Source organism: Alexandromys fortis, unplaced genomic scaffold (genome assembly GCF_014885135.2).
Source record: "Alexandromys fortis isolate MF-2015 unplaced genomic scaffold, M_Fortis_MF-2015_v1.1 scaffold_147, whole genome shotgun sequence".
Classification (NCBI taxonomy): domain Eukaryota; kingdom Metazoa; phylum Chordata; class Mammalia; order Rodentia; family Cricetidae; genus Alexandromys; species Alexandromys fortis.
The window spans coordinates 530,256-542,082 of NW_026068029.1; the positions used below are offsets into that span (position 1 = coordinate 530,256).

The window sequence follows — 11,827 nt, forward strand, 5'->3', positions numbered from 1 at the left end:
ATGGGCTAACATAGTTTCTGCCTTTTATTGAACCTAGTATATTTTTAGAAGATTTCATTGTTAATTATGTATATATGCATATTATGTTTATGTGAGTGCAGGTGCCTGTGCAGTCATGAAGAGGGCACTGGATGTCATGGAGCTTGAATTTCAGGCAGTTGTGAGTCATTTGACATGGGTGCTGGGAACCACACTCAGGTCCTCTACAAAGGTAAGAGGTGCTCTTAACTGCTGACCCATCTCCCCAAGCCCCTCCTTAAATGTGTGTTTATGTGTGTATGTGTACATGTACATCTGTGTTTGTGCATGGGGAGACTAGAGGTCAACATCAAATGCTGTTCCTTAAGAAATCATCCACCTATTTTTTTCAGACAGGGAGGGCTCACTTTTTAGGTTAGGGCTAGTTAGCAAGCCCTAGGGATACTACTGTCTTTGTCTTCCAAGTGCTAGGATTATAAGTGTGTGTGTGTGTGTGTGTGTGTGTGTGTGTGTGTGTGTGTGGCCACACCCTGATTTTTATGAGTGCTAAGGATCAAACCCAGGTCCTAATGTTTGCACAGCAAAAACATTACCAAATAAGCTATCTCTCTAGGCCCCCAAACCCAGTGTGGTCCAGAATGATGGTGATGGTCCTTGGAGAAGCTTGCTTTGGTCACAGCAGGGAGAAATTCTGGAAGGAGGCTGAAGATGCAGAAGCTAGTATCAGAGTTGGAGAATGACAAAACTAGTGTCTCAGAAAAAAGGTGGTGATAACGATACAAGGGAGCACGAGAAGTGGGCAGATCTTAGAGATGTTTAGGAGGTGAAATTTACAGTTCTGTAATGAAACGAATGCAGCTAGGAGAGGAGCAAGTAGAATTTCAAATAGCTCTTATGCTGTCAAATTGGGAGCCCAAATGGGTGATGGTACCCTGACTTATAAGGAAAGGCTTGCTGGAAAGAATGAGAATCGGTAATGTGTCAGGAGCCATTTCAGGCTTCCCCTTTCTCACATCTCACAGGGCCTTAAAGTAAAAATCTTGAGACATGAAAACTTAAAGTTAGCCAAAACATTACGTGCTGACCGTGGAGACTTGAGCTCTGGAAAGCACCACAGAGTGTCTTCAAAGCTTGCTGCTTAATCACTAACAGCAGGTGTTCTAGCCACTGACCTTGCAACAGCCCTGCTTAGCTGCCAAACTGCCCCACTTAGTTGCCTAGCTACCAAGCCCCTCCTTCCCTTCCCCCTTTCCTCAGTTCCCCCTTGCCCTAGCTCCCTTCTGAGGAGTATTTAAGACATGAAACTTGCTTCAATAAACGGGATGCCTTGACAAGGAATACTGCTTGGTGTCCGTTTCTCTCTCCCCCCATGTCTTTCAGATAGTGCCTCTTCAAGACCCTGGAGTAACTTAGGACCTGCTGGGCCGGTCAGTAATGATTCCCTTTCACTTTCTTCACTCTTTTATTGGGTCTCAATATAATCTAGACTGATCTGGAACTCATCATCCCTCCATTAGACTCCTGGGTGCTATGATTGCATGTGTGTGCCACTGTTCCTAGCCTAGTATATGACCTTTTAAAAGTGTGTGTGTGTGAGAGAGAGAGGGGGGGGGAGGGAGGGAGGGAGAGAGAGGGGGGGGGGGGGGGAGGAGGGAGGGAGAGAGAGGGAGAGAGAGAGAGAGAGAGAGAGTTGTGTGTTAGTATGCCTATATCATGCTGTGGAGGCTTGAGGCAGATGCCCAGAGTCATCTTCAATCACTTTACACTTTATTCTTGGGGGTATGGTCTCTCATTTGAACTCAGATATCACTATTTCGGCTAATCTGGCCAGCCATCCTGCTAGGGATCCCATCTCCATCTTTTGAACATCAGAATTACAAACAGGCTGGGTGGTGGCGTGCACCATTAATCCCAGCTGCCTTTAATCTGGCACTGGGGAAGGAGACACAGAGGCAGGTGGGTCTCTGAGTTCAAGGCCAACCTGGTCCACAGAGTAACTTCCAGGGCAGTCAGGGCTACACAAAGAAACTCTGTCTTGAAAAAACAAACTAACAAAAAATTACAAATGGCTGCCATGCCCACTCAAAATTTACATCTGTTCTGGGGATTTGAAGTCTGGTTCTCACACTTGTGCAACAAGCACCTTAACCACTGCTCATGGTATGACCCTTGATAGAGATGCAAAGTATACAAGTCCGTGGAGCCTGTTGTTAAGTACTGACTAGGATGCCACTGGGAGTGAACAGGGGACAGTAGCATAAGGGGTAGCCAGTGTCCTAGTAGGCCACAGGAAGAACCCAGCTTAAGTAGAATGATGGTCGGGGAAGGATGTAAACAGATAGCAATGGAGTTTCATGTCAATGGGAGATCTCACTGCTCTGAGCAAGAGGCCAAGATGGGGGGCAGAAAACTAAACAGGAGGAAGATTGGAGATGTTTCAGTCATTTCACTCACTAGAAAATGCTTTCCACTGAAGGTAGAATAAGAAAATATAAGGAATCAAAGGTTGTTTCCAGACAGTTCTTAGATTATGCCTATTAATTTAGCCTTAAAAGAACAAATAATATTCTCTTGTGGTTTTCTCTGAATAAAAGCCAAAAGTTCTTTGCATGCAGGCTGGCCTTGAACTCATTAAGTAGCTGAGGGTGACCTTGGGCATTTGATCCTCCTACTTCTACCTCCCAAGTGCTGAGATTTACAGGTATGTACCAACATACCACCATATCCAATTTATACAGTGTTGGGGATTGAACCCAGGGCTTTATGTATGCTAGGTAAGAACTCTACCAACTGAGCCACATCTCTAGCCTCCTACTGCTCTCTATCTTTATCACTTATCTTCTTGAGTATATCTTTTCTCAATCTTGTTTTGTTTTGTTTTTGGCTTTTTTGGTTTTTCGAGACAGGATTTCTCTGTAGCTTTGGAGCCTGTCCTGGAACTAGCTCTTGTAGACCAGGCTGGCCTTGAACTCAGAGATCTGCCTGTCTCTGCCTACCAAGTGCTGGGATTAAAAGCGTGCACCATTACCACCCAGCTCAATCTTGAGTTTATTAAGTTTTGCTTGCCTTCCTATCATACATATTTAAGGATTCAAACTTTTCTAATATTTATTTATGGCTCAAGCTTCATTTTAATTGAATCCCATACATTTTTATTCAGAGCGTTTTTACTGTGATTCACTGCTATTTCATCACTTCCATTATAATTTCTTTTTCAGTCAAGTATGGTGCGGTGCATGCCAGTAATCCCAGACTTGAAAAGTAGAGACAGGAGGATCAGGAACTCAAGTCATTTTCAATCCAGCTAAGTTTCCAATTTGTGAAAAGGAACTAAAGGAAAGCCACGTGCTACGTGTGGTGGGGCACACTTTTAATCCTAGCCCTGGGAAGGCAGAGGCTGGGGGATCTCTGAATTTGAGGCCAGCCTGGTCTACAGAGCGAGCTTCAGGACAGCCAAGCTTAGGCAGTGACGGACAGAAAGCTGGTGAAGATACAATTGAATGAGTGGACCATGTTCCAGCCCCAACAAGCAGCAGAACTTGAAAACTTCAGCCATGGCTTTAGAGTTAAGGATAGAAAAAAGAAGCCATGAAATAAAACCACCGAGGCCAGGCATGTGTCAGGGGTGTCCCTGAATGGAGGCCTAGGAGAGAGGCCATCGTGTAAAGTTGTAGTCTGGATGGCCTTGAAGAACCTAAGATGTTAGAGATGCCAGAGTAGTAGGATACCTGCCTCAAAGAGCTACTAACAGAGTGACACCAGCCCAAGAGAAAGAACTATGTTGCCATCAACCAAGCTGAACACAGTTGGAAATCTGACGAGCATTTTGATGTTAGAAATGGAGCTTCAGTGTTTGGAGTTTAAACTTTGGAGTTTTGGGTTTTTGATCTTACTTTTGTCCAGTGTTTCTTCACTATGCTCCCTTCAGTGCATTTTGGAATGGTAATATATGTCCTCTGCCATTATATGTTGGAAGTATGTGATCTGCTTTTTTGATTTTAATTTTTTATGAGGGGATTACAGTTAAGAGATTGTCATGCATCTTAGAAGAGACTTTGAAACAAGTTTGAGATTTTTATAGTCTATGGAAACTTTTAAAGTAGAACTTAATATATTTTTTTGTACTATGAAATGGCTATAAACCTTTGGGGGCCAGGGAATAGAATGTGAGTTTGGAAGAAAATGGTCCCCAAAGGGAATGGCATTATTAGGAGGTGTGGCCTTGTTGGAAGAAATATGTCACTGTGGGAACAGGCTTTGAGGTCTCTTTTGCTCAAGCTTCCCTCCATGTAACAGTCTACTTCCTGTTGCCTGCAAAATGTAGGACTCTCATCTCCAGCAAACAGCTCTACCTGCATGCTGCCATGCTTCCCACCATGGTGATAATGAACTGAACCTCTGAAACTGTAAGCCAGCTAATGTAATTAAAAGTTTTCTTTATAAGAGTTGTCACTGTTGTGGTATATCTTCAAAGCAATAAAAACCCTAAGACAGACCTGAAGCTCTCTGACCAGGCTAGGCTAGCTGGCTAGTTTATACCTTCCCAGTGCTGGGATTATAAGTATGTATTGCTACATCTGGCTTTTAAATGGGTGCTAGTGACTGAACTGGAGCCCTCACGATTGTACAAAGCACTTTACCAACTGAGCTATGCTTTTGCCTCTCCATTTATATTACGTTAATGGTGATTCTTAATCTCTTGACTTAAAAGACATTACAATTCTTTTACTCTCACTTCTAAGGTAATAAAGGACTTAGAACACTTTAACCCCAGTCTTTTCTCAGTCTTCTGTCATACTGTTTCTAGACTTAATTATATTATTTTTAACTCTTCTACAATTAGTCTTTACTACTGTTATTTATTCCATATACCATGATCTACTTGTGTTATTTTTTTTCATTTTAAATTCTATTTTCATTAATCGCAATGTAGTTCCTGCCATAGTCTCTTTTCTGAGTCATGATACCCAATAACTTCTAACTATAGTGAACATTGATTTGATTATTATTTTCTGGTTCATAATCTCTTATCACTACTTCAAACTTCGCACATATTAATGAGCCTTCAAACAGAGTCATTACTGAAAAAATATTAAAAATAAACATTTTATATGGGCTAAAATAAATCTAGAAATTTCTTTCTAAAAGTCAATATATTTCTGAAGAGACTCCTCAGAATGTACATTCATAAAACGAAACTTGCTAAATGACCCTTTTATAGACACAGGTCTTTCCTTTTTGCCTTAAAGATTCAAATAATATATAGTAGCCAAGTAGTCTATATCTTTCAAATGACAGATGGAAGTTCTTCTTCTTGACAGATATAGTGGACATGCTAGACGATGTGCATAAACTATTGATTTGAAAGGAAGAATAATGATCAGCTTGACATAGTTATGAAATATTTCTAACCAGTGAAACTAATATTAACTGATCTCACTTCAAAAACTAAATAAAAACAGAGTTTAGAGCTCATAGGAACTGACTTGAAAAATGTGTCAGAGATATGCACATACCTATAGAAGATGGCACAGTATAGCAGAAACTACAGAAACCTAGCTCATTTTTTTATTACGATAAAAATTACAGAACACAGGCGACCTACCTATTATCACTCAGAAAAGATGACAAGGCCCTAAAACAGTTAGGCCTCTACACTGAATAGTGGTTGTGGCAGGATGGGTACAGGGGAGTGCTGGACGAGGAGGCATGCAATTGTCTACTTGCAGATTCACAGACTGTCCCAGCTCAACTGTCTGGAGTATTCTGCTTATCCAAAGGAAAAGAGAGAAATCATGAGGGCCTTTCACTGACTACCCCCAAAATAAATATAAAATAAAAGATTAGACAACTGGTTTTTAATCATTAAAATGTTGTGGAGGAAAGTCCAACCCTGCAGCTCCAGTGAGAAGACAGTTGTTTTGCTTCTGAGCAAAGGCAAGCCTGGACCAGTAGCTGTGGCATTAGGGTAGCAGAGAATCCACAGGGAGTAGTTTTTTTTTTTAATTAAAAGGATTAAAGGATACTGTTAATGTGCCTGAGACATTGCTGAGGAATAGGAAGGAGACACCAAAGTTCTGTACTTAGGATCTGACTGCACCAATACAACACATAAATATGCCCAAAGACCAGAAAACAATTAATTAGTAGCTATATCAAGGCTTCTAGGAAAGGGAGCATCCTGGGCCAGAATGGTCATGCAAGGACTGAGTAACAACATGTGGCCTATATCAAAAGCACCCTCTACTTACTGATCTCACACAATGTCCCAGGAAGTACACTAGACATTCATTTTTCTTTCTAATAATCCCATCCCCATTCTACAGATGAGGGTGTTAGCTCAGGGAAGATAAACAAAGAGCTGGACATGGGAGAGTACAACTTTAATCCCAGCACTCTGTCAGTCTGAGGCCAGCCTAGTCTACAAGGTGAGTTCTTGGCCAGGCAGGACTACATAGTGAGACACTGTCCAAAAAAAAAAAAAAAAAGGAGGGCTGGAGAGATGAATATTGTATACATAATAAATAAATATTTAAAAAAAAACAAAAAAGGAGAAAGTATGATCAAAGGTTACACATGTTGCTCAAGGCAGAATTGGGTATTCAAACCCTGGTCTGACATGAAGACCAAGGGTTTCTTTCTTTCTTTTTTTTTTTTTTTTTTTAAGATAGGGTTTCCCTGTGTAGCCGTGGCTATCCTGGAACTCTCTCTGTAGCTCAGGCTGGCCTCAAACTCACAGAGATCCACCAGCCTCTGCCTCCCAAACGCTGGGATTAAAGGTGTGCGCCACTACTACCCAGCTAAAAAAGCTAAGTTTTGTCTGTTTTCCTTATAGCTCTTTCTATCATAGCAATGGAGGGAAAGGCTTTCAACTGGGATTTTAAAACATTTTATAGCTGTAACTCTGAGAATGTTAATTAATTAATTAATGTTAATGTTATTCTGAGAGTAAAAGCAAAAAGAGACCTCCTTTTGGTTGTTGTTGTTTTTATGTGCATTAGTGTTTTCCCACGGGTGTCAGAACCCCTGGAACTGGAATTACAGACAGTTGTGACAATTCCAATCCTTGGAATTGAACCCTAGTCCTCTGGAGGAGCAGTCAGTGCTCTTAACCACTGAGCTATCTCTCCAGTCCCAGCTTGCTAGGTGGTTTTTAGAAAAAGCAACCTCCATTCATCTGTTTACTCCTTCTTCAATACCCAACTAGAATGCCATATCTTGCTAGCCAAATATGGCTTGGCTGGGGGTAGGGGTGGGGGTGGGCGTGTCTTTTTCCAAAGGTCTCCAAAGAAACACTACAGTCTTTTATGTGTAATTCCCAAAGCCAATAAGCTTTGGAAACCCAAGTGCTTCTCCTAAGTTTGCCAAAGTTCTTTGGGTGGCAAAAGATAAGCTGGTCTAAAGTGAAAGTCTTTTGTAGCCTTTACTTATTGTACTTAGTATGAATATTCATATTCTGGTGCCGAAATAACAATGGACGGAACTAAAGGATACCGTCTGAAGTACTGTGGCTATTATATTTATGTATGCATATGACTTGTTAACATTCAGACATTTCTGGCTTGCAAAGCCACATTTGGCTTCAAAGTGTTTCAAACAAGGGACCCTGATCTTATACCTTATTCATAAATTTCACTGTGCTATAAACACTGTTTTTCTTTTGTAGTGGTGGCAATGCAATCGAAGGCGCTGAGAATGCTGGGTAAGCTGCTATAGCACTGAGCCACAGGAGCAGCAGCAGCAGCAGCACTGTTCATTCATTTTATGTAGACGGGGCACTTTGTAGACGGTCTTGAAGATTGGATATATATATATAAACGCAACACAATACATATTTCCTGAGCGAGGAGCTAAGGTTGCGCTAAGAAGGAAAAAAAAATGGTTAATGGTTTGGAAATGACCATGGGTCTCCAACTGGTAGGTCAAGCCTCAAACCACCAACTGCTACTTCCTTCTTTGACTCTGAAAGCCCTAAAAATAGCCGCTGTTGATTGAAGGCAAGCAATAGAGCTGATGTCTTCACTGGAAACAAAAATAGCTCAGTGGGCTTCCACTGGGGACTCACACATAACTTTTCGCCAAGGACAAAGCATAGCAGGCACATTCATACCTGAGATCATATGCCCAGCTTTACAGCTGCACGGCCTTGATGCTGTTGCCATGTGCTCCCAAGTTTTCTAAGTTGTAAAGTAGCAACCAGAGAGGCTCATAGGGCCCTCTCATAGGTAGCTGTCTAACAAGGTAACTCACGGGAGAGACAGTGGCAGCTGCTCACATTCAAACAGATGCAAGCCTTAGGGTTTTTTTTTTATTCCTGTCTACTGTCCCTAGAGTAGAGTTCACTGTTCTTACTCAGTGTTCAACCTAACATACCTTTTCCATCCAAAAGAAGTAGTCAGGAAGGACATCGAGGGGGCCGTTCTGATTTAAAATAAAAGAAGAAGAAAAAGGAAAAAAAAAAGGGTCCAAGAACTCTGTCAAACAGCCTCAGCAGCTGTTCAAAGACCAGAAGACCTGACTTGAGAGTAAAGAGAACAGGATAGCAATGGGAAGGAGGCTGATAACTGGCTAACAAGGTCTGGATTAAAGTAGAAAACCTCTCAACTAACTGCAAGCTCTCAGGTCACAGTAGTGCGAAGAGGCCTGGGGGAGTATTGACTCACATCAGCAGGCAGTTTAGGGCGTTCTCTTGGGCTGATGTCTGTTTACCTGGTAACATAAGATGGTTTGCTGCACCAGCCTCGCGTACCCGTCCAGGCGGACCCCAGAATTGCTCCTGCTCCGCATCTCGCCCACGCTCACTGGCCGCGGCGCCGAATCTACCCGGTGGTGTCCGCTAAAGCTGCAGCCTCCAAGCCGGCCTGATGCCCAAACACGACTTCTGTGAGTTCTCCGAATGGGGCCTGGCGGGAGGAGGTCAGGACTTTTCAAAATGATAGAACCAAAGTCTGACTTGCAAGGCAAGCCAACCAGAGTTTCGCACCACTGGGCGGTGCGGGGGAGGAGACCGGGGGTGGCGCTATCGGGGGCCCCACCTCTACCAAGCTCGCAGCTTCCCCGACGGTTTCTAGTTCCGGCCCAGCCGTGCAGGACAAACCCGTGACTGAGAACTCGGCGGGAGAAAGGCCTTTGCCATACATACCCTTTTGTTTTGGGGGCTTCACGAGGTGGCTCCGGGTTGCCGGGAAGCCCACCCGAGCCGTACTGGGCTCCGCCCCCCGCGTGGAGTGGAACTCTCCAAGTATCCGCCTAAGGGGGGGGGTGAGTTTAAAGAGGAAGGTACGCGGGAGCCGCGGAGAGCCGGGCTCTGAATAGGAGTTCGTTTTGTCATGGAGCTTTCTCCTACCTCAACCGGCCTTCAACCGCATCTGAGAGTAAAGGAACAGCGCCCCTCGGTCGTGGCCACCTGGGTGTCACGGCTACCCCTCAGAGTGACTTGCGCCACGAAGTGGAACCCGTGCTGTCCCGCCCGAAGGGCACGCGTTAGGAGGTGGCACCCTCTGCTCGTAGCCCCGCCCCCGGCCCGCCTTCTCCGGAGCGAGGAATCCTGCCTGTCGCCGCTGATGGGGGAGGAAAACGGGGCAGCCAGCGGGAGAGCGGGAGACACGGAGAACCGGTACCCAGGCAGAGAACAGCAGTGGCAACGTCTGAGCGGGCCGCCAAACCCATCCGAGACCTTGGCATCCTTCCGATGACCCACCCTTGTAGACCCGCCCTGGCCCAAGCCTCACCTGAGAACTGAATCCAGAAGTGGAGCACAGAAAGAAAGAAAAAAAAAGGGGGGGGGAGGCCTGAACAGTGTCCCCCATATACACTCCTGGCACCCTTGGCCTCTGGGAAGAGTCGCTCAGCTCTTTTACAGCAGCACAATTTGAAACTTGGCTGTCATTAGTTGTCAAGGTCACTAATTAACCGCAGGCTACATTCTTTACCTAGCGTCCCTTGTTCAACAAAATCTGGCCCACTTTTGAATTTGACTGGACAGCTATTCTAATGTAATTCCTTCTACAAGCACTTTGCTGTTCTCTGCCTTGACTCAACCCGTGGCCTGAAACCTATCTTTGCCTTAAGGACTACGTCAGACCCTTGTTCCTATTAGCTTTCCCCATTTTCTGGATTCCTACAGCAATTTCTTTAGTAAAGATAAGACAAAAGAGTCAGTTCAAACTGCACTTTCTTCCAGTTCTGGTTGTTTGAAATGTAGCGTTTTTATCTGTTGGGATAGCCTTCCTACCTGGTAGAGCGATGAGGTCAAGAGCATTTGGCTCGTGCTTGGCTCATTGACTAGGACTTAAACTATTTTCATCAGCATTTGGAAATAATGTATTATCTTACATTTTTTACGTTTTCAACCGAGGCTTATTTTTCTAACTGGATTATGGATAGCCTGGTATCTCCCACCATGCCTGGATCAGTGTTGATTGAACATGTGTTCAGGACTCAATATTGACTGAATAAAAATTAGTCCTGCTTATTTGAGTCCCCTTACGATGAGTCCTTAATTAAAAGTTAACCCTTCATCAGCTCATATATACTTTTTTTTTCTGGGACAGCCTTTGGTAGTCTCGTCATGTAGTCCAGGCTGGACTCCACTGCAGTATATATGCAAGACTGGCCACAAACTTATAGCAACATTCCTCTTCTCAGCATCCAAATTGCTGGGATAATAAGCATGCACCACCACATCTAGCTCGGAGACTTTTAAACGTTGTTTTCAAGCCTTGGCACATGTATTTGTTGTATGGTGAGCAGTCCGCCTGATACCTCCTACCCTCCGTTCCCCTTTCTCAACTCCTCTTTGTTTTAAAGCTGGGTCTTGAATTCTGAAGCAGTACATTCATACTCCTGTACTTCCATGCAGGATTTGCTGTGGTCTCTGGGGTAGATAAGATTTAAACATTACATTATCACAATTGAATCCCTTTAGTGATCTTCACGGGTAACTTTACTGGAGATTTCATACATTCTTTTGTCTCTAAAAGCTGGCTTCATTGCTTATTTTTTAAGAAGGTTTTTGCTCCCATTGGAGTTGCTTAAGAATCTCTTTTAGAGGTCAGCATCCAAAGTGGAGATTTCATCTCTTTTGACTCTAAAGCACCCCATTTCTGACCAGAGAGGGTCCATTCTTAATCAACTTGCTGAAGCTAACCAATTAACCAAATTAAGTTAGTTTAGTTGACCTGGAATTATTGTACTTTTATATTACTATAGTGTAAAGACTGTTAAATTTGTCTCTGCTCGGGCTTATTGCAGCTATATAAAATGGAGAGTTAAGGAGTAGACACACCAGGGACTATAGGGTTTCTTCACAGTGAAGAACATATATATTATACATTTTAAAATCATGTATTTTAAAACCAGGAGCAGTGATATGCACTTTTAATCCCAGCTCTCTGGATACTAAGTCAGGAGGGTCCTGAATTTAAGACTATACAGTTGTATATAGATAAGCATGATAAAATATACTATATGAAATTCTCAATCAATAAAATATTTTAAATGCTATTTGTTTCATAAGAATGCATTTAATTTTATCTGCTTTGATTTCCTTTATTTGTTTTTGTTTTTGTTTTTTTTTTTTTTTTCGAGACAAGGTTTCTCTGTAGCTTTGGNGAGGAGCACAAACCATAAGCTGAGCTCCACAGTAATATACTAAATTAGGCTTTGTTTCCCATCTTCTAATTTCTTCTTCTTCCTCCTCCTCTTCTTCTTCTTTTTTTTTTTTTTTTTTTTTTTTTTGTTTGTTTTTGTTTTTGTTTTTTTTTTTTTCGAGACAAGGTTTCTCTGTAGCTTTGGAACCTGTCCTGGAACTAGTTCTTGTAGACCAGGCTGGCCTCGAAGTCACAGA

The 11,827-nt window shown here is 43.0% G+C and overlaps 1 protein-coding gene across 11 annotated transcripts in view; it reads right to left on the reverse strand.

Annotated features, from left to right (window-relative positions):
- The window catches only part of Phka2 (phosphorylase kinase regulatory subunit alpha 2), an 81,191-nt gene extending 71,564 nt beyond the window's left edge, over positions 1 to 9,627 (reverse strand). For 5 of the 11 annotated variants that reach the window (XR_007595731.1, XR_007595732.1, XR_007595730.1 and 2 more), the window contains exons 1-2: positions 9,326 to 9,625; positions 8,689 to 8,882 (exon numbers count right to left, since the gene is read on the reverse strand). Coding sequence is in view for 7 of the 11 variants with exons in the window: in XM_050164335.1 (XP_050020292.1) it covers positions 8,689 to 8,766 (78 nt within the window). In the remaining 4 variants the exon portion in view is untranslated. Of the gene's footprint in view, positions 1 to 8,688; positions 8,883 to 9,121; positions 9,257 to 9,325 lie in introns of those variants that run through there. The other 6 variants (XR_007595733.1, XM_050164336.1, XM_050164332.1 and 3 more) reach the window with 5 other exon arrangements.
- Positions 9,628 to 11,827: the final 2,200 nt, after the last annotated feature.